Raw genomic sequence first — 22468 nt, forward strand, 5'->3', positions numbered from 1 at the left:
TGAAAATATCACCTTACAGAGTGATTATTTTCTTGTTTATTAGAGAGAATTTCAAATGGAAGGCTTGGAATCAACTCTGTTGGATTTTACGTGAAAATAGTAAGGACTGCTGATAACAACAGCTGGGTTAAGAAAGGACATTATGAAGAGTAATTTGGAATATGAAAAAAAGACTGCTGCTTGTGACACTCTTCCTTCAGTGGTAGTGCCTGGTTTTATTGCCATACAGGGTCTGGGGTGGGGAGGGGAGCACTTATGACTTCAGCTGATTTCCATCTCCTTTTCACTTAAAGATCAACAAATAGTGACCAGAGCAGGAGTGGAATGAAGCTTTATCTCCCTTAGCATTTATATATAATGGGATACAAATGTGTATCCCATTACCTTTGATTATTTATATCTTTGATATTGTCTTCAGTTTATCAGATTATATGTTTTTCCCTAGAATTCTCCTAAAATTCTACTATTGAGTCTGAATGATGTGTAACATTAGAATAATTTATCTTACAATAATTAGGTGATATGAGAACATGAAGTTCAGTACTGAACCCAGGTAGTCTGGCTTCTGAGGGATTAACTGCTGCAGTGTGTGAGTTATGAGCTTGCTAGTTAATTGCCAGTATTTTATGAAAGTCAGGGTAGAAGTTCTCATCAGTGTTGTGAAACAGAACTCCAAAAACACTGTAATCCTTCAGAAGAAGAAAAATACTTCTTTTCCATGAGAAACATCTTCTATGGGAACACCTGTCTCACTAAATAATGATTGCCAGTGCAGTTTTTGAACACATGTATAGCAGAAACATCAAAACTGGTGTAAATCCTTGCAACACCACAAAGTAAGTATAATAAAGGATCAGGAAGGTTTCTGTTTAAATCAGGCGTTCTAAGGGAAATTGGTAATTAGATGCATTCAGTCATAAAGTTGAGTTCACTTTTATATAGGTATTTTTATGTTAAAACTGAGTAGCAGAGCAAAGGAGCCTGTGTTTCTCAGATGTTTATAATTGTTACCTGATGTTTTGCGTTCAGCTGCTGATCCCAGTGGAGCTCCTCTCTCTAAAGGTTATACTCTGAAACAGGCATGGTTTGAATTCCCCAAACAGGGATATTGTTGCATCTGCACAGTGGCTCCCTGCAAAGAAATGGCAATGCATCCCATCACTTTGGGCTTTTCTGACGTGAATTTAGTGACTTTTTTTAAGTACTGAATCCTAAGTTGCTTTGTCCATCAGACTGTGGAAGACCTTCCAGGCACACAAGTGCATTAGGTATGTTTTACCTATCATAGCTGACACTTTACATTTAAATAGTTTCTGATATGTCTATAAGGGGTTTGTAAATCATTCCATCATGTTGGAAAATAGTTTCTTTTGCTAATTTTTGTTTTATTTTCACTAGTCATCACATCTGTGCACATGCTTGGGTTAGTGACAGCCCCCGACCCACAAAACACTGTCCTAGTTCAAGATTTTGCTGCTATGTGAGTTCTACTGATACTACAGCATTATCTGAGAAACAGTAGGGTTAAAGGAAAGCTGCAATTAAAAAATATGTGTTAAGCAAAGCAAACAAGATATAAAAGTAAGAACTTGTTGCAAATGCAGAGGAAAATCTGGAGAAAATGGGAGTTATGGAAAAGAATAGAGAAATCAGAGGTAGATTAAAGAAAAACAATGTTTTAGAGTCAGTTCATATGGTTCATGTGCTCCATCTCTTGTGTGCTGTTCAAGAGTAAGGTAAAATCATCGTGTTTAAGATGCATCTGAGCACGAATTGGAAAGCAGAAGGATTCAAGATGATATAATTGCTTAAAAAGGTAAAAGAGCCCATATGTTTTATTAAATTACTGACAGAAGCTGACATTAGCTGAGCAGGATGCTTGGAGTGTTTTGGGTGACAACAGGAGTATTGATTCTGTACTTTCACTTTCTTTTTTACAGAATAGAACAAATCCTCTCTGGTCATACAGTGCAAAACCTGAGGATTAAGGGAGGATATGTTAAAGGGGATATTCATTCTGATCACAAATCTGTACTTAAACTGCGATGAGTTTACATTGTATAGCCAACAGATGTGTAAGCATGTGATGTGGGGAAAAATAAACCCCAGCAGTTACAACTAAATAAGCATTTTGTACTTCAAGGTGGCTTTAAAATCCCTTCCCCACCCCTATATATTGTGGTGTCTTATGCTCAGTGTGGGGTGATTGAAAGGAAATCAATAGCAGAGGTGTGCTTGTGGAGCTTTGCATTGCTTTTTTGTAAATATAAGGCTTGGAGTACAGAGCAGATCCTCAAATTGCTTTCCTTTTTCCTACCTTAATCATTGTTTGCTTTTGTGTCTGGTTGCAGAGCTTTAATAATTCCTTTTTTCCCCAATATCTGTATATATGAAATATTCTTACAGCATGCTTACTTAAAGCAGTGTGAAAAATAAGGAAGAAAACCAGTAAACTGTTGGAGGAGAAGTAGATAGTGCTAACAGTTTCAGATTCAGCACTGTGGAATGCATTTGGCCTGAAATGACCCTAGTACCTGTTTATTTAATTAGAGTTGGCAACAACGGGCTCCTTGGAGGCTTCTGGGCACTTCTTTAGTTTGAACACCACTAAATAGCAGACCAGCATATGGGTACACTACTATTTCAGTAATTAAGATTATGCAATGTACCTGGGGGAAAAAGAATCCACCAGCATGCAAGGAAAGAAAAGGGCGGGGTATAAAAAAAATCAAGTAGTTTAAAAAGGAAAAAGGAGTTTACTGCATATGGTTGCTCCCTGTAGTGGCTTAACAGTGGATCTGAAGTCTTAGCTGAGAAATTTCTTTCCACTTTTGGATTAGTACCAAAATTATACTATTAATTTCTTATATGTTTTTCTGTAGAAAAACTGGTTTTATAATTGTGGTTAATGAATGTAAGTTAGTAGCTCTTAAGACTTGAAATCTAAAATACTTAACTGCTTATTAAAAGTTAAGTATTTTGTACAGTATGGAGTGTTGAATGGTGATGAGGAAGACGTAAAGACTTAACTCTACTTTGATGTTTGTAGCTGCACTATAATTGTAATTGCTCCTTAGGAATGCAGGCTGGCCCATATTTAAACAGGCAAGTGGCAAAGGTTGTATCTGAGTGTTGGTGGTTGCAGTGGGATTGGATTCAGCACCGACTGAGCAGTGGTGGTGTAACCAGGGCAATGAAAAAATTTCTCGCTTAGAAATACTGTGGTTCTGTGTCAGAACTTGGAACAGAGAGCCAAGGTCAACTTGATGTGTTGGTAAGTGCTAACTGTAAGTCAGGGATTGGAAAGTTTTTGAAAAACTTCTGTGGGGATCAAAAAACCCCAACACACTTCCTTCCTCCCCCCACACCAAACAATATATGTAGGCTTGGAAACAACAGCAACTGGTTTTGTTTAGTGAGGATAATTCAGCCTGTAAGTTAAGCTTTTAAACCTAAGAATTAAACAGAGTTCCAGGCTAGTAATGCTTTGATTTAAATTTGAACAGTACTGTAGTTTAGGGATCCCCTGGCCTTCATTTAAGTGATTCTGGAGAGGATACTGGAGTTTGCATTTGGGGTGCTCCAAATTAGAGGGATTTTAGATTCAGTTGTGTCTTGTGTTTGCTTTTTAATGATTATCGTTTGGAAGACAATCCAGTTTCAGACTTAGGGTTGGATTTTTCAGTTTGTACAGATACTATTTTGTATTAAATATTGAGGAACAAATGTTTAGATTTTTATTTACCTTTATATATATATATATATATACAGAAACATCTTTAAGTATGTATAAGTATAAATTGAATGTATATATGTGTGGTGTTGTCTGTGTGTCCTCCCACTGCAGTTGAATTATGAAGGGGAAATTGTGATCTCTTGCAAGAAAATATCTGATTTAGGCCGTTAATTTTATTTTTCCTGACTTACAACTTCTAAGTCTTAGATAGTCTATTTATTTTATGTATGTGGCTATAGTTTTTCCTTTGCATTTTTGTGCTTTTTAGTATTTTTTGCAGGATGAGGGTTTAGTGCCATCTTGTGGGAAAACTTAATAGCTGCAGATTTTTTGTGTCCTGGATTCATTTAGGCTATGAATGAGAAGATACTCCTATGAAATCTAAGTGTAAATCTAGTTTTAACAAAGTTCGTTGTGAAACCAAAGTCTTCCAACTTGTGAAAGCGTATATTTCTAGACCTTCCTGAACCCTTAATGATTTCTCTTTCCTTCATATTTGCATTTCTTCAGTAACTCAGGAAGAAATGTCTTTCCAGATGGTCATCTTGCTTTGTGATGCATCATTTTATTCTGTTGGATCTAACTGAACAGTATTTTGATTGGAGCCACTGAAATCTCTGTATTGATTTTTTTCTCTTCCCCTTAGCTGTAGCAGAACACTTAGTTGTGAAGCTCCTTTTCAAATTGTTTCAATGGGAAATGATTATGTATTATGGTTAATCAACTCACAGTACAGTAGTGAAAAAGAATTGGAAGCTGAAGAGTGCTCTTTTATGTATTTTGCTGATTAAAATAGAGCAGGGAGAGGTTGAAATTGGAACTTGATTTATCACTGTATTTCTGGCTTACTAAAAGCTGTGCTTGAGATTGTCCCGTGAATAACTTCTATTGGTATCCTTTGTCTAGTGGCTGCATTAAAAAAAATATAGTTAGAAAATTACAAAATGAAAAGGTGGCAAGGATAAGAAGGTCATATCAGATGTTAAGATGTCCCACTCCCACAGCTTTCAGTGATGCTCTGCATTTGTCTCTTACATCACTGAAGATTTCCTGCGTAGAAACTTCAAGCACCTGGTTCACACATGAATTAAATAGGAGTATTTGCAATACAGTGCTGAGGTTTTGACTGGTCTTCTAACTTGCCTGTTCTTTGTCTTTCAGTGTAGTGTAAAATAATCACTGGAATCTCTTGTGGAGAAGCTGATGAGCTCTATGAAGCTGTGAGACTTCCCTGTATTACTTCTTAGATAGAATATGCAAAATGTTAACTTTTAGACTATGTGTATGAAGGTCCTCTGAAAAACACATACTGTATACTATGGGAATAATTGTGTTCATATTTCTAATGTAGTTCACATCATTCTGTGTTTTGTGCGTTGCTGCTTTCTGACACCATCTCTGTTCTAGTCTGTTATACCATTAATATTGGAAACACTATAGCCCAGTTCGCACTTTTTTTTTTTTTTAATCTAGGAAAAGGATTCTTTCTATTTTCATTTGTGTTCAAGGTAATAGAGGGCTCTCTGCCAGAAGCAAAAACTCTGTAGCAAAAGTGTCAAGCACATAAAGGGAGGGTCTGAAGATCAAATACCACAAGTTTTTCAGTGCTTGAAGTGTGACTTTGTTTACTCTTAGTGCTCTCCTTTTGTAAGTAATTTCTTGACTCAGTGCCTGAAAAAGAATTCCTTTAATGTAGCTAGACCTCAGTTTCTGAGAAATAAGAAAGTAATAGGCCTGTTTAGCATCCAAGATTTTTTCTGTGCTATTACTTTGACTGAATCAGCAAGCTGGACAGTAAGTTCTACTGTACAAAAAGAGAGAGGAAGGTTCTTGCTTATATGGAGATGCATTTTTGTTCAATGACCTCAAGTGTTTAGGCAGTCCTTGATTTTTCGCCAAAACATTTGTGCAAGGTGACCCAGAGAAGCTGACTGAATAGTAGTGAAGTCTGATAGTTCAGATTAGATGTGATGTCTGTAAGAAATGGAGATTTAGATGTATATGACAAGATTTCTTGTTTAACTTGCAAAGCATGGTGTGAGGGGCAAGCTTAGGGGAGTGACAGAGAGGCTTGGTGGGCACTTGATTAATAAGAAAGGAGGAAGAAGTAAGAAAGGATCAAGAAACTGAAGAAGGGGCATCACTTATTACGATGCTTGTTTTCTGGAGCAACTGTACTGAGGCCCTGCTTCCCAGGAAGTGGCTGGGGATGACCTGCTCATGGGACAGAGGGAGTAAATCCTCTGTTTTACTTTGCTTCTGTTCATGGCCTTTGCTTTTGTTTTATTAAACTGCCTTTACGTTGACCCATGAGGTTTATTTCATTCTATTCCCTGGTCCTGCTGAGGAGGGGAGTGATAGAGCAGCTTGGTGGGCTCCTGGCTTCCAGCCCAGGCCAACCCACCACGTGTCTGTACTGAGAAATGCAGATTTAAGTGTACGTGACAGGATTCCTTCTTTAACTTGCAAAGCACGGTAGTAAAGCCAAGCTTTATAGAGTTTGACAAGGCACCAAATTTAAAAGCATAAAAAAAAAGAAAGTAAGGCAAGTCAGTAGACAAGAATTCTCCCTTTTCAAATACAGGGTTGTATCAGCACATGATGCTGTGCAGTTCTCTCACATCTGTTCCACACTCAGAATTTTTAATGCTGAAAATGCATCGTGTGGTCAGAATCTCTTGTGATTCCTCACAAATTAGATCTGTCTTCTCCTTTCACCTTTTTCTATCATTCCTGTCTTATTCAAGCACAATCGTTGTCCAGTGATCCTCAGTGGTGTAGTTTGGATGCCAGAATTTCAAATTACATTAGACAGATGAGAAAATGCATGAGAGAATCCATTTCTTAATTTATGTTGATGAAGAAAATACCTCCAATCCCCTTTTTGGCTTCCCCTCCCCCCCGTACAGAGGAAAATAAAGATTTGCATGTTTTTTAGTTATAAGTCTAATACTTGTTGCAGTAGCACAACTGAAGTTAATGTACAAATTGACTTAGATGCAACTCATAAGAAAGCTTTAAGTGGTCTGTTTCCTTTCAGTGATAGAACTTCAGATGGTGAAGAATTAAAATGGAACAGTGACAGATTACAGAAAAAATAATGAAGCTTGATTTTTGAAAATGTATGGTCCATAGTATAATTTACTGTGATACTTCTCCAGATGTATTATTCAGTTATAGTTGTAGCTTTCTACAATATACACAGTAGAATTTTTTTTCTACAGTCTTCTGAATTGTATATTTGCCACTGTCAAGAAACTAGTAGGCTGTATCAGCTGATTCAGCCCTGTAAATTCTGTATTTTTTGGAGTGGGAATTCTGTATTTTTTGGAGTGGAGGAGAATCAGGAGCTAAACTCCAGTAGACTGGATTCTTCAAAATGTTCATTGCTTTTGGTGGCGGTGTGATGGTGGGAAGTATGAGAAGCTGTGCACTTCTGTAGGTGGAGTAACAGTTTTAAATCTGTGAGTCTCTTTGGGATTTCGTTTTCCTCCACTGTTCGTCATATCTAAGGCTTTAGGATGCTCTGAAAGTGCTTATGTGCTCTGGCCGAAAGCACGCTGTGACAGGATGGTTCTCAGCAGGCAATTCTTTTGGGACCAGTTAGTTGGCATAGATTAGAGGAAATTCCTCATGTAGAACATGAGTCAAAATCCGGGAAGGGCCATTAATTATCTTCTTCTCCTGGTTTTGTTTCAGTTTACGGGGCAATCCACAGTTCCATGGATTACATGGACTTGGACTATAGAGAAGGACTGAAAAAGTTCTGAGAGAACTATTTATATATTGCCAAGAAATTGGCATGGAAATATTTGTGGTCAACTGGTCTGTTTTTAATAGAAATTATAAAAAATATGAGAGATATTTCATGTTTTTTTTTCTTTTAAGTCGTGTAAAGTTTTATGTCTGCGTAGTGACAGCAGTGACAGATATTCACAGCACTCCTACATTCCTCCCCCTTGCAGTTCATTATACAGTTTCTCTCCACCCTCACAACATTTGTTCTTTGCTTTACTTAGCTAGCTGCAGATACAAAAGTCTGTGCCAGCACGAGTCTAAATCTGGTCTACCATGTTCTAACTCTTGAAGGTGTGCAAAACCAGACTCTTTTATATCACAGTAGCAGTAGTCTGCCACAGTTGAGGCTGTTAGTTTTACATCATGACTGAGAAGCAGCCACAACTATTGTTGTGCTTAGTGGTTCTGGGGAGAGCCCAAGAACACCCTGTGTAGGCTGCTGGGGGGCAGAAGAGGAAGTTGTCTCACTTATCTTAACCAGAATTGCTGTTTGAGTTCTGATTTCCAATTATTTTTATGTTGATCCAGCAGTTTTGATTTTTACAGCTTGCATTTAGGATTGTGTGTTAGCAACGTCTATGTCAAGTTTGCTTTTATTTGTGTGTTACAGCATTGTAAATATTTTAGAATTAGTTTCCCTTTGCTTAGCTAGATTTTTATAGACATTTGATGTACAGAGACCAAGTGACTTTGGGAAAACATTTACTTGTAAATAGTTTTTAGCATCAAGTAATAAGTATTGTCTAATTTAACATTAGAAGGATGTATCTCAAATCATTGTTCAGATCAGAGAAAACAATTCTTTTGACTATTTCTAGACTACTTGATGAATGTTGCTGTTGCTTAGCAGTTGTAGCATAATAGTAGAGAGAAGGTTCTTGGCCAGGTGAAAGAACAGAGTGATTTTGTGGATGATTATGATTAGATTTATTGCTAATATGTTACCTAAATATTACCAATGCAGTATCTAAATTACAACTCTATTATAATGGATTACAGTGTAATCTGAACATGGTCCCTCCTGTTGAATCACAAGCTTCATTGAGACCTGCTTGCTTTCTGAATTTCTCGGAAAAGTCTTTGTGCATCTCAGTCCACATAACCTTGGTTTTGGTCAATAGTCTGTGTCCAAAGAGTGTATCAAATAAGCAGGTTCAGCCAGAAAAATTCAGGTTTACAGACTTTGGACTTGAAGAATTCACAGCTAAAAATCAGCAAAGCATCTGTGTAACTACTTTAGGATTTTACCTCTGTTTTGGTCTGGATCTTAGTGCTGTTACCCATTCCTTTGGGCTACTCTGCAGGCATTCTTGCCAGGGAGGGGATCCACCTGTAAGCTGCCTGTGACCTCGGGACACAGTTTGCCCAGTTGGCCCAGTCTTCAGCAGCATTTTACACTGTTTTGCAGGCTGATGTGCACCAAAGTCAGCTGCAAACATCTCAGCTCCTCTGTCTTTGGAATGTATTAACAATGTGAGCATCCAGACAGTTCCTCCTGCAATATTCACCTGCTTTTTCTCTCAGGACAAACCACATTGCACGAGAGATGGCAGAAAGGGAGAGGGCCTGTGTATGTGTGTGTGGGTGCAGGATACAAGCAAAGACCCGTCTATCTTTTGTCACTGTCGCGGTAGTGAAATAATTTTGGAATGCAGAAGATGTCAGCCAGTCTTGGGGTCATAAACACTTGGTATATTAGTAGATTCCAAGTGGGAAAGCTGCTACATCTAGAGGAGTTGTAAATTTATTGGCAGCTTTTAAGTTTATATGGATAATAAAAAAGATGATGAGGTTAAGAAAAGGTAAGAATTGCCATTAAATAAAAACAGGGTCATAAATGAGTGGCCTACATTTGTATGCTCTTAACTGAGAGCGCCTAATAAGATGCAAATACTAAGAATTAAGATCTGGACATTTATTAAAACAGTGCTTATTTAATGACAGAATTGAATCAGAGTGTCTGACTGTATGGAATTCTAGCAGTTGGCAATGCTTTTTTCCATTTGAAATAACTGACAAACATGATTTCAAAAGGTTGTTTTCTTAAGGTTTTGCATTTTTTGTTTAGTTTAAATGGTTGTTACAAACTGACAAATTTACCTGCAATTGTGTAAAACATGACGGTAATATCAAATGAAATGTTTTGTTGTTTGTTTGTCTGTTTTTTTGTTGTTGTTTTTGTTGTCTTTGTTTTTCGAATGTGGAGTTGCAGAATATTGATTAAAGCAAATATGTCTCGTGACATACATTTATGTCCCCTAATTCCTGCAATTAAATGTTTTCTGGTACAGACTGTGTGATTTTTCAGGAATTCATATTTCTAAAAACTCAGTGTGCTGTGTAGGCAGTGAATAGAGGGGAAAAAATGAGAAAGAAAACAAATTGTCACATAAAGATATAATCTGAAATGAACATCATAAACCATAGTAATTGAGGATAATTATCGATGTTCCAACCTTAACGTGAGCAAAATCAATTTTTATTTTGATCCGTGTTGAATAGGGAATGCAAGACTTACCTCCTGTACAGAGAAAGACCCCTGTGCTCAGATGTAGAACAGACATTTTAGGACAAGTTACTGTGTTTTGAAAAAACCTAGAGGTGAAAAAGAACAGTAATGTCAAATAGGAATGTTACTATCCACCGTGGGGCAAATTATTTTTAATGTATTTTTCTTTGTCACATCTGTTGAGTAAAGTCTGTCTATAGGTTTATATATTTGAGTACTGTGAAGTTGCTGTTGCCTTTCTGTATAACTCAATAAAAGTCTTTTTTTTTCTGTTGAAGATACTTTTTGTTGAATTCAGTTCTTTCTGTTGAATCTCCTTTGCTTGCATCTGACCTTTATTTATGTTGATTTTGCTTCATTTTTTCGTTTACCATGCTGTTCAGTTTTTGGATGCCAGAAGAACCAAGGTTTGTCCACTCTTTGCAGTCAATTTGTTTTTCAAAATTCAGTATTGTTTAGTGTGGGGGTTTTTTTGTTTGCTTGTTGAGATACAGTAATCCTGTTTACTAAACATGTTCATAGCTTAAGCTGCCAAAAAGAACAAAAATGAAACCAATCAGCCCCTTCCTAAAGCCCCTTTAATTATAGTGAGTGCTTTGATTGACTTCCTAAACAGCAGTACTGTTGAGTACCATGAAGAACAGAATTATCTTTAGTCTATGAAGTAATTTAGAAAACATGGAATACTGAGTCTTTCAGCTTTGTAGGTACATATTGACTGTACTAATGGATATGTCACTGCCTAGTGTTTGGGTTTGTTGGTTTGCCTTTCATTGCTATTATTTTTCTCTGTAGCTGACATTATTTTGTGTCTGTGTTATGTTGTCTTCTTTTTTTCCTAGAAGCACTTGAAAGATATCATTATGGATATTGTCACCTGCATCTGATATTTTATGAGGTCATTTGATATACTTTCATCACTAATTCTAATGACTTTTTGTAAGAGCGTGCAACAAAAGTTCAATCCAAGACTAATTCTACCTTCAGATCCTATGTTGATTCTTTTTCTTTGTTTTCTTTATTGCAGCATCTGCAGTTGACAATCCAGGCACTTCAAGATGAGCTTAGAACCCAGAGAGACCTTAACCATCTTCTGCAGCAAGAAAGTGGAAACAGAGGGGCTGAGCATTTTACCATTGAGCTCACAGAGGAGAATTTTCGAAGGCTTCAAGCAGAACATGATAGACAAGCTAAAGAGCTCTTCCTGTTGAGGAAAACTCTAGAAGAAATGGAGCTTAGGATTGAAACACAAAAGCAAACGCTAAATGCCAGAGATGAATCAATAAAAAAGCTTCTGGAAATGTTGCAAAGTAAAGGTTTGCCGTCTAAAGGAATGGAAGAAGACAATGAGAGAACTCGAAGGATGGCAGAGGCTGAATCTCAGGTTAATCATTTAGAAGTGATTTTAGATCAGAAGGAGAAGGAAAACATGCATCTTAGAGAGGTAATGAAAAACTTTTTGTTTAAAGTATTTATTTGTTAAAAATAGTTGAAGTACTTGTTGCAGTTTTAGATATATAGAGTATTGAAGTGTTTTCTTTTTGTGCTCTGATTTTCTTGTGAAAAAGATAGTATGCATTTCTTTTACATCTCTAATAAATACACAGCAGGACTGTATGACATTTGAAAGCAAGTATAGGAAATTATGGAAGAGAAATAAGTGTATTTGGGGTTTATTGTCTCTGTTGCTGTGCAAAGTTTTTGTATCCTTTTATTTTCACAAACTGGTGTTTGACCAATGAAGACTAGACCTGTTGAAGAGGGAAGTGACGCTGCTGCTGTAAACTGAAGAGTCATGAGTGCACACTACCTTTGTGTTTGATTTTTATATCTCTGTTGTTTGAAATGAGTGTTTTAAATGATTTGCCTTCCATATAAACAAAGGCTTCTGCCTACGTTTGTTTCTAAAGTATTTTTGTGTGGTGATACTCAAACTTTTTAAGTAAATATATGGTAATGTTGCCACATTAAAACTATGGGCTGATGGCTGTGCTTTGAGAGAACCTACCTGCACCAGCTGCCCACATCACTTGTAGGTGCATTTTTGGGACTGGATTTGGGATGATTGGATTAGTACAACTGAAAGAAAATCTGGCTTGGTGTCAAGCCCATCTGCCCCTTGGCATCCCAGCAGCGTTACCATGTGAGCAGTGTCAGGCAAACCAGACAGGGTGAGTCTCCCTCACAAACACCCTGTTGTTTTCTGCTAAGAAGGATGAAAATTGCAGGGAGGTGGTGTACAGGCTGCCCACAGCAGGGGAAATCAGGATAAACAGGTGTGTTTCCTTAGAAACTTAGCAACAGTGTAGTCCCATTGAACTTCCAGTCTGGTAAAAACACCAATTTGCACCACAGATCAAAGTGTGAATGAAATTAGTGCAAAAGTAGAGAAAACTATTGTTGGCCCTTGTGTATGACTAAACCTATAGATGTTAGAGATTAAGAACAGCTATTTACGTCTACAGAATGTTGTCAAAATACTTTCTTTGCTGTGGGCAAATTCTTTTATATTTAGCTTATGGTCTTCCCTAACCTAGAATATGTGTTGAGGACTCAGTAGTATCTGCTGCACATCTCAAGATGAAAAATTAGAAAATTTTGCAAGGCACAATGATGCATTTCAGTCAAGTTTTCTCGTGAAGAAAGAAATCCTTGGATCCTGGATCTTTTCACAGGCAAAATTTTAATTAAAAACTGATGCTACCCATTCATGGATTCTGAAAGGAGTTGCATAAGGAGTTAATGTTGCTGAGTTGGTGATGAGAGAGAATTGTTGAACAAGTTCTATAAACTAGCAGACGAGTTTCTGGATTTAGATCTGCTATTCTCAGAGTATTACATACAGTCTGTTTCAAAGGTGGATGATTGTGATTGTATTTCATCTGTTGCACCAGTATCACTGAAGTTTTTGAATCCTTGGCTAGTCCAAGGAATGCTGAAGGGAGATCTTATTGCTTCTTGTAGACTGTGCATGTTTCTCCTGTATTTATACTGAATTAACTTGATGTTTCACAGTTCCCCCGGGTTGTCCTCATGGGCTGAGGAAAAAGTTGTGTCTCCCTCAGTTTTCATGAGGATATAGAGGTTGTCTTTTGTCTGGAGTACTGGATGGGGTTTACTGGAGTTTCTGCTGGTGACATGCTGATATGCCTTAGTAACTGGTCAAGGTTTAAAAATTTACTAGATCAGTTGTCTGGAATGTGTCCCAGCCAATTTGGCAGGAACTATCTAGTGTTTTGGAGCTTTTGGCTCACAATTTCCTTGTTATTCTAAGAATTCAAGGCTTTGGGTGAAGTCTGTCTCTCCAGCTCTCTTCCTGTTGTGCATGGCATTTATAGGGTTTTATTTTTATATTTTTTTAAATTTCAGCATATTTGAAGTTTGTTGTTGGGAGCTTGGGTGTATGATGTGTAGGCTGTATGAACTCTTTAGAAACAAAATGTTTGGTAGGTGCCTATTTGTTTATCTGGGACTCTGGATCTGATTGATCAAGTGGGCTCTTGGAAAATGTTCTGAGGTTCAAATTTTCTCTTTTGCTTCCTCATTATGGAGAGTTGTCTGCATGCTTTGAAGCAATATCAGACATTATGTATTGTTAAAAATATTACATATTTGTTAAAGGTCCAAGTAGATCAACTTTTGATCTTTATGTGTAGCTTGGCAAGTCTTTGTTGTTCTGCAGTGCTCATTTGAATTGCTGTCACTGCTTGTAGTCTTCATCCTGCACAATACAGTTGTTCAGCACGAGAAACCAGGAGTTATTGTGTTGAATCTTCTGCAGTAGTCTCCCCAGTGGACTGATATTTTTATTTTCTTAACTGGTGTTTGTAAGTTTTCACCCTAACTGTGTAAATGACTCTGCAGAGTTAATGGATTTTTTTTTTTTTTTTGTTCTCCTAAGAATGCTTTAAAAGTAAATCCGAACTTAGATGCATTTTTACTGAAATTAATTCATCAGTTGTTTAGTGGTCACTCAAATTGTGTTAATTTTTCTATATCTCTAACAAAATATTTGTCATTTTAGAATGTCATCTAAAATATTCTGCTTTTCTTATTTTTACAGGTTGGAGTATAGAGTTCAAGTGTTGATTATATTTCTGAGAAACTAGTATACTGTCACATGTTTAATTCAAAACCAGAAACAAGTATTCAGGATTTGATCAGTTCTGCTATTTTGTTTTCTGACACTGCACTTGAAACTGTCTGCACCAGAGGAGGTTCAGGCTGGGCATTGGGAGTAATGGAAGGGGTGGTTAAATATGACCTTTCTTCTTATCCTTAAGTCTCTATCATTTTGTCAGTCATGAAACATTTCTCATATTAGTTTTCTGCCCATTTCACACAAGCATACATGTTACCAGAAAGCAACATCTTACTGTTCTGGTTCAAAATGATTGGCTGAATATCCAAGAATCATCCAGAAATTTCTCTTTTTTAAGGCACCGATTGTGTTTCTTTTTTCCCCCTGTTTCTGACCATAGCAGAATTTCATAATATAGCTGCCTTCAAAGATCTGGAGTTTCTCCAGGCCTTAGATTATATTTCTTAGAGAAAGTACAGGTCAGAGTCATGGAATTGGCTAGTGTACCAGAGGCAGAGAAATAACTCCAGAAAATAAAACAACCCATTTTTTTAAGTTTTGTTTTTATATTTTTAGCAGATACGTACTGACTTTGGTGTGTTAACTTCCTGGCCTTCAAAGATTGTACCTGTCTGCATTTGTAAACTCTGTTTCACAGAGGCAGACTTTTGGTGACAGGTTTACTCAAGTTGTGTGTTTGAAGGTCTTAGGAATGGCAAATGTGAGGCTTATTATCCAGGAGGAGGAGACTAAAGCTGAAGTTGGAATCCTGCTCTTTTACAGGAAGAGCAAAGAATGTCAGTGTCAGTAAGGTTCATTAAAATGTTGGGAAATAAGGTATGCAAAAAATAGGGTTAGATTTCTTTCCATGTATCAAGGAATTTAAAACCTGGGCAGTAAGCTTCCACAAGGAGAGCTGAACTTAGTTCCCGATTCACAAAGCAAGAGAGAACAAATAGAACTCTGCACAGCAAAAAGTGTGAGCGTGTGTTTCTGCTCCAGTTTTGGAGATGCAACCTCTTGGGGAGAGAATGTTGAGCTCTTTTTCATTGTTTCTGGGAACTTCTACCCAGTTTGCTCTCAGTTTTCCATCACTGAGTTAGACTGAATCCTATGTCTGTGACTAACTAACCTCGCTCAAATATTTATCAAACCCCAAAATGATTAGCATTTGCCTCGATAAGGAAATAATGTGTCCTGTAAGGAATGAAATGGTCTTTGCAAATAGACTTAAGAAAAAGGACATTCTTGGTCTGGTAGTCTCCCAGTAAGTATGTTGGTGGTTGAAAATCTGCCTTGAAGCCATAATGACATACCCTGACATTCTTCATGTTCAGAATTAAATAATCACAGAGATCACTAAATATACATTCCTGTCAGAAAACACAAGATGGCTGCCTTAAAGTTCTTAAATTGGTTATCACGTGTCTCTTCTAGAATTTTAAATAAACATTTGTTTCTCTATAACTTTGGGAGAACTGTAGGTAATATGGGGATTTTATCATGTGGAAATCTAGCACAGATGTTTGGTATTACTTTTTTTTAAACATAGTGACCACACATTATTTACCCTAAGTACCATTAAGTATTTTTTTATTATTGCTATTAAAAACTTGCCTTAGGCGAAGTCCCACTAAATCTCTAGTGAAGTCAAATGTTAAAATTCCAGCAAGTATTTTATTATATATACATACACGTATATTACACATGCCCTCTCTGTACAACATGCAATTTCACTAAAACAAATTCTGAGATCATATAGGATTTTATATACACATTTTAACTCTTATCTTGCATGTATTCTTAAAATAATGTTGTTGCCCATGGTTTAAAGCTACAGCTTTTTTATATTTAGTAGAAAGAAGAACAACACAGCTTCTTTATTATAATTTAAAATGTGCTTCTAAACTTTCAAGGGTTTTTTAAAACTTTGCTCTATCTTTGAACTCAGCTTGGTCAAATAATGAAGGCTGCTGATAGGATTTGAACTGCCATCATGAATTAGTTATTGCATGTTTTTAAAGTTATTAATGGAGCAAAGTTCCTTCTTCCACTGTGAATAGAACAGATGCCTTGCAGACTTTTGGTGTTTACTGTAAATGTCTTACACTGGAGCCAGTAGTAATTTACTAAGGAAATGCTTTATCGACACCAAACGTTTCTTCCCTGAAGTTGGTTATACAGATTAACAACCATTCTGGACTGAACCTTTTTATTAGGTTCATTAGTGCCTCTTTCCTTTTATTTCTCCTGGCTCAACTCAAAATATCAATCTTATCAGTTGCTATAAAGACAGTTGCTTTCTAGCAAAATATCAATAGTATTATGTGTTTTTAAGGTGACCCCTAAAGTATACAGAAGGACTTTGCAGTGTTGGCAGTCACTGCAGACATGAGAAAGTAGACAATCTGATTATGCTCTAGGGAACAGTTGTTACTTCTAACACAGCCCACTCAGATTTTGCTGTGCCCCATGATACTCTTGCCAGGACACTTGATTGCAATAGATTTTATAAGTCTATGAAGGATTAGAAAACTTTGTGCATTTAGAAATCAGTTTCTTTACAAACAGGATTGACCTCCATGACAATATCACCCGTAGTTTGGAGTCTGGAGTATGACAAAGCTGTCAGTTTGAAACAGACACCTCTCCTAGTAGCAACTAAAGGAATTATTTTAGGAAGAGGGAGAAAAATCCGTTTCAGGAGTAAGCTGGATTTTCTGTACCTTTCCATGTGTGCAGGTGATAAATGTTGATCCTGCCAGCATTCCTGGAAAGTGCATCCTTTAGAAGGCACTCCGGGGAATGTCTTGAATCGCTGTAAACGAATATTGTCCCCAGATGTGAAAACACTGTCTTTGCAGGGCTCCTTGCTCAGTTCACACATTTACTACTTTTTGGCCGCATGTAAAGATTTTACAGACAAGCCAGTAATGAAACAGAGAAAAATGATCAGTTATCTATGGTAGGTTTTATTTTCTTTCCTCTGCTCTGTTCTGTAAACATGCTACTACTCATCTCTGTGCCAATAACTTCATTATTCTATAATGGAACTAATTTTTTCTAGCTCCATCTTGTCCTATGAATGACAATAGTGTAAGTATGTGACTCATAGCTCTGACACGTTGGTGCATTTTCACAGAAAGGGGCAGAGCTGAATTTCCAGGGAAGGGGAGAGGTGGTTACCCTTGAATTCCAATGTATACTTCTCTGATTTAGACTCTCTCCCAAGTGGAAGATGTACCCAGAGAGTAGTTAAGCCATGGGAATAGATTGCCCACAATTGTTGAGGAACCCTCTTGAGCCAAAGGGATACAAGATACAGATCTTAAATCCCACAGAATTTATGCTCATAGTGCAGTTTATTATGCTTAAAAGCACTTTTGAAAGTAATTTGGTCATATTATGTGTTATCTTCAAAATTTATTTTAGAATTATTTTCTTTCAGTAATTCTGTTCCCATTAGACAGTCCATGACTAAGACTTCTTAGAACAGTAATTAGAAAAAGAAAAGACTTGTCAGGTGCTGTAAACTGTCATCTCTTGTACTTATTGCCTCCTGTATCATCTCACAAGAAAACCTCAGAACTCAGAGCAAAATGAAGGTTTTGTAAAATTAACGATAGCCACTCACAGGGAACATTGAGTCCAACCCTCAGCCCTGCACAGGACCAGCCCCAAGGGTCACACCCTGTGCCTGAGAGGATCATCCAGACGCTCCTTGAGCTCTGGCAGCCTCGGTGCTGTGCCCACTGCCCTGGGGAGTCAGAAGATTATTAGCCCCATTTTTTGTCTGCTAAACCTTTTCCTTGTACAAATCTCAAGACCGTGAGTTTTGCCTTTGTATATGCTGGCCTATTTTAGCAGTAAAAGTGGAAGTGTTATATAGGCAGTAGAATATAGCTAATAATGTAAACTCTTTCTAAAGTTTCACCTGAAACTCAGTTTGATGAAGGGAAAATGTAATGTTAAATTAAACCATTTAGTGAACAGATGTGAAATTTTTGTTAAAACAAAATTGACCCCTTTCTTCAGAAAGAGCAGCATATAACCTTTGATCTGAGGGAACTGGAATTTAGGTAGTCACTAATTAGCTGATCAATTTTATAGGTAACTTTTTTTTGTTGACAGCTCGAGTCTGATATTCCAACATGATTATAGGGCATTGATGTAATTATCAATATGTTTATTTCCAAATACAAATTTGATAATGGCTGTAAGTGTATCCCATCTCACGATATAGATTTAGTTAAAATATTTAGCACAAAATGTGCCCTGGGAGGCATATCCACCAAAAATGTGGATGTGTTTAAAAGAACTGAGGACAAAATTCTGTTTGTTTTTGTTTGAGTTTTTTTTTTGTTTTGTTTTTTTTTTTTTCTTTCCCCCGGAGTCAAATGAGGTCAGTGGGATTGAGTGATTTAAGGTGAATAGGATTAGATTTGAAAAAATAAATTAATCCAGACTTGGTTACTGCTCGGCTACACTGTTGGAAGGAACCAGTTCACTGCAGCTTTTCTGTAGATGGAGCCAACATCTTCACCTGCTTGGCTTATCTCCATTTAGCAACACATGTCATCACATCCTTACGTAAAAGCGTTTTGGTGGCTCTTCAGATTATCTTCCTTGTCCCTGAAATGTAAACATTTCATCATGGCTGGGCTTCACGAACGAAGATTTGGGATATAAACACTTACAAAACAAACAAACAAAACAATGCAGATGTTTTAGAGCTGTTTCTGTACAATGACTATATTTAGAATAGTTGCTGGTTCTGTGTGGTTTTGTGACTGTCATTTCTAAGATTAAGGACAATATTAATATAGGCAGCATATTTATATAATGGGGACTACCTACTGTTACACATCTGTGGGGTTTGGGTCCTTGCTTGGTCCTTTCACTTTCATACCGAAGAGATGAGTTATATTCCTGCTGGACTTCTAATAACACTTCATAGTACTTGTTGAAGGAAATGGATATGTAGAAATGATGTGTGACCCAGGGAAGTGGGAATCAGACATGTTTCCCTAATCACTGAAAGAGAAGTTCATATGCAACACCCTATTATAGACTGTATAGAATGATCAATTTTTTGGGGTGTAGAAAGATAAAACTGTAGTGTTTCCTACTCTGCAGGTTCAGGATTTGTAAGGGGCATGTTCTTTATTGCTCTGCTTTTCACACAATTCACTTGAATATATATTCTTTTAAAGTACACAGTTTGTGTTCTCTCCTAAGACCCTGTGATACTGGAACATTTGGTACACAGTCCAAGTTCCACTGATATAATTAACAAAAAAGAGAAATAATGTAATAACTGACATGGAGAAAAATGCTTTATCAGCTAATGGCTATATTTGGTAATTGCAAACAGATTCTTAGTGGTGTGCCACTGACTTCTGGCTACTGTATCCTCCATTCACAAACTTCTTATGCTACCATTGCTCTGCTATGTTGTCTGACTCTTAATTCACTTCAAACATGTATTTCTTATGAAAGAGTTCCAAATGGAGCTAGTAAAGGGACATTTACTGAAGGCAATGTGATTCACATGCCATTCTCCTTAAAATCTGCATTTGCAGAATGCATTATTTTAATCTGCTAATAGATAATTAACAGCTCAATGGATATTTCTTTAGTTGCACTGCTTTAATTGGCTTTGGCTCTTGAAATATTTTTTTTTCCCTGAGTATGTTTATTTACAAAAATATTTGGATCTTTGGTTTCAGATTTATAACAATGAATATATCTAAAATATGTTTTCTTTAGCTCATTATTTGACTCAAAAATAAACATCAGAAAAAATATTCCATTAATGCATGATCTTTAGAAGGAGAACTTGAGTAATTTCTCAGTTCATGGTATCTTCTCAGCAAGTTCCTGAAAATACTCAGTTAATTAAATTTCTGCTTTTTCATGATCAGCTGAAGTTTCACAAGGTTTATCGGCTGAAGCAGTGGTCCTCAGATGCTGAGCAAGAAATAGTATGTTGATTACTAGGTATCTGAAAGTATGGGGAAAAATATGTGGCCCTAAATACTTCCTAAAAATCAGCCGGTATGTAACTTGATCCATTCGCATCGTTCACGTAAAGCACGTGGGTTGTTTTGAGCGCTAGATGGCCCTGTTGAACGAGGATTGCTTTTCAGCCTTGTTTTCGCAGATGATCGTGCCCTATTTGTTGTTTTTCATCGTTCATTTGACACCAGTAGAATTTAAAGTCGATGCAAAGGCAATTTCTCATAGATTTTGTAGTAATCTGTAGTCTGAATGCAGTTCAGAATAGTTACATCTAAGGATCAAGGCAAGGAGACTAGAAAGGATGCTGCAGCTTCCCACAGAGAATGTGGGTTCAGAAATGCAACCTAAAGGTATTAGTGGAATTTGGTCCCAGTGTGTTAGTCAAGATCTGTACTTTAATTTACAAAAGTGAAAGAACCAACTAAGATGCCATTTTCCTCTTTTGAATGGGTTGGAGTTTCACTATATCTGCTTTCACACCACACACCTCTGCACTGACACGGTGGGACTGGCAGGTGGATGGTGGAGGGTATGTCCAGTCATGCTGATGTGCCCTGCTGCGTAATATGTAGCTTAATCAGAAGGTTTTTTTGTTTCTGTATTGGCATGGTGATGTATAACCATGTGGAGAAGACAAAGACAGCACATCTGTAGCTGCCTTCACATCACATAGTTTCTGATGCATTTTGGACATGAAAGCCAGCATCTCACAGCCTGAGGCACCTGTGACTCACTCCCATGGCTCCAACATTCCTTGTTTCAGAAATTTGGTGAAGAAGCCACTGTTCAACAGGGTAAAGATTTTAGTGAGAAAACATTGTTCTTCTACATCTTAAGACTCGTGGGCAATGCCAGTGTTAGTGTTTTTTTCCGTCCTGAATGTGAACAATTAAGCTTTTTTCTATTTACATTTTCTGAAGTGATTGTGGAAGTGTCAGATAGGTGAGAACACCCAATACAGTGCCTGCTCAGTTGTTGCTTTTGTTGTCTGTCATTTATTAAACATCTGTTTTGATGAAGAATTACAGCATCCTTAGGGAATTGCTGTACTGATAATTCCCTAAGATGTGGCTTTTATTCTTTTTTTTTTTTTTTCTGGCCTCACCTAGATGATGCCTGTGCAGGTTTTTGTAGCTTGAACAAACAACATAATTGTGAACAAACGTGTGTTGGAGAATTTTTCTGATTTTGTAGTGCAATTGCCGCAAACAAATTTATCCCATTGTAGAGCGTTCTATCAAAGCAAGTGGAATCTATATCCTGTTTAAAAGTGTATCTTCCTAGCACAGGAGGAAGGATTTTTATTGCAGATGATTGTTATCCCAATAAAAAGTTGCTCTGTTTCAGAGCATTGATGGACTGAACACCTGCGTGTTTCAGAGTCAGAACAATCAGTTTGCTCTCAATTATTCCTGACCTGCTTGGAGAGAGTAATTTTCAGCTCTCAACTTGAAAATGGCATATTTTCACATAGGAGTACATCTGGCAGAGAAAAGATTTTCTGCTGATAACAAATCTCAGAAACCATTATCAAAATAATGTTACCTTTCAGCCTTTCAACAGTATTGTGAGTGTTTGCAGAGGTCTTGGCAGTGCTCACATCCCATCTGCATCGTTAAGGCACAAGATGATTGGCCAGAAAAAGGAAATCTTACCGAGAGATTAGGAACAGATAAGCACAGTCTCTCAAGAAAAAAAAGAAAATGTTCATTTTAACACCAACTCAGATGATAGAATTTATCAAAACAATAGTGGACTTTCAGGATGGTAAGACAGAGCTTGTGAAAGAATTCCAAATCTGGGCTACTTTGATCATTTGGTTCCGCTGTGCCCTTCACCAGGAGGGGTTTCTCATCTCTGTCACATGTATCTGGAAGCCTGGTGCCACATGCAAACTTGTTCTTTATTATCTTTTTCTTTTTTTTTTTTCTGAATGACTTTCATTCCAGTAAAGTGTAAAAGGTACTGGTTTAAATATTCAGAAAACTTGGGTGTTTTTTATGTGATGGCAAAAATAGAGTTAAAAACTTTTGTCAGAAGTTTCTCTGCTTTTATTCCTTGTGAAACAAAGCTGAGTATTCCCAGTGTATGACTCTGTGGTGGTTGAGCTTCACAGGAATCTTTCATGCAGTTTAACATTGTGGAGCTTTAAGTAATGTCAAATGTATTTGAGTATTTCCTGCAATCCCTTCCTGCTAGAATCTTTGTGGAGCATGACAGTGATAAACTCCATAAATCAGGAGCAGTGTAGGCTGTGCAATTGCAAATGCCAGTGAGCAGGGTTTGGAACTGGTGTGCACATCATCATGGGATATTTGTGAAA

The 22468-nt window shown here is 37.1% G+C and overlaps 1 protein-coding gene across 9 annotated transcripts in view; it reads left to right on the top strand.

The window, feature by feature from the left end:
* Positions 1-22468, top strand: part of ERC2 (ELKS/RAB6-interacting/CAST family member 2) — a 424893-nt gene that overhangs the window by 46577 nt on the left and 355848 nt on the right. For 8 of the 9 annotated variants that reach the window (XR_001920133.2, XR_001920134.2, XR_001920135.2 and 5 more), the window contains exon 3: positions 11071-11487. The exons of the other annotated variant lie outside the window; for it this stretch is intronic. Coding sequence is in view for 1 of the 8 variants with exons in the window: in XM_018068536.2 (XP_017924025.1) it covers positions 11071-11487 (417 nt within the window). In the remaining 7 variants the exon portion in view is untranslated. The remainder of the gene's footprint in view (positions 1-11070; positions 11488-22468) is intronic. 9 annotated transcript variants of the gene reach the window in all.

Source organism: Manacus vitellinus, unplaced genomic scaffold (assembly GCF_001715985.3).
Source record: "Manacus vitellinus isolate BGI_N305 unplaced genomic scaffold, ASM171598v3 scaffold_14_pilon, whole genome shotgun sequence".
Lineage (NCBI taxonomy): Eukaryota > Metazoa > Chordata > Aves > Passeriformes > Pipridae > Manacus > Manacus vitellinus.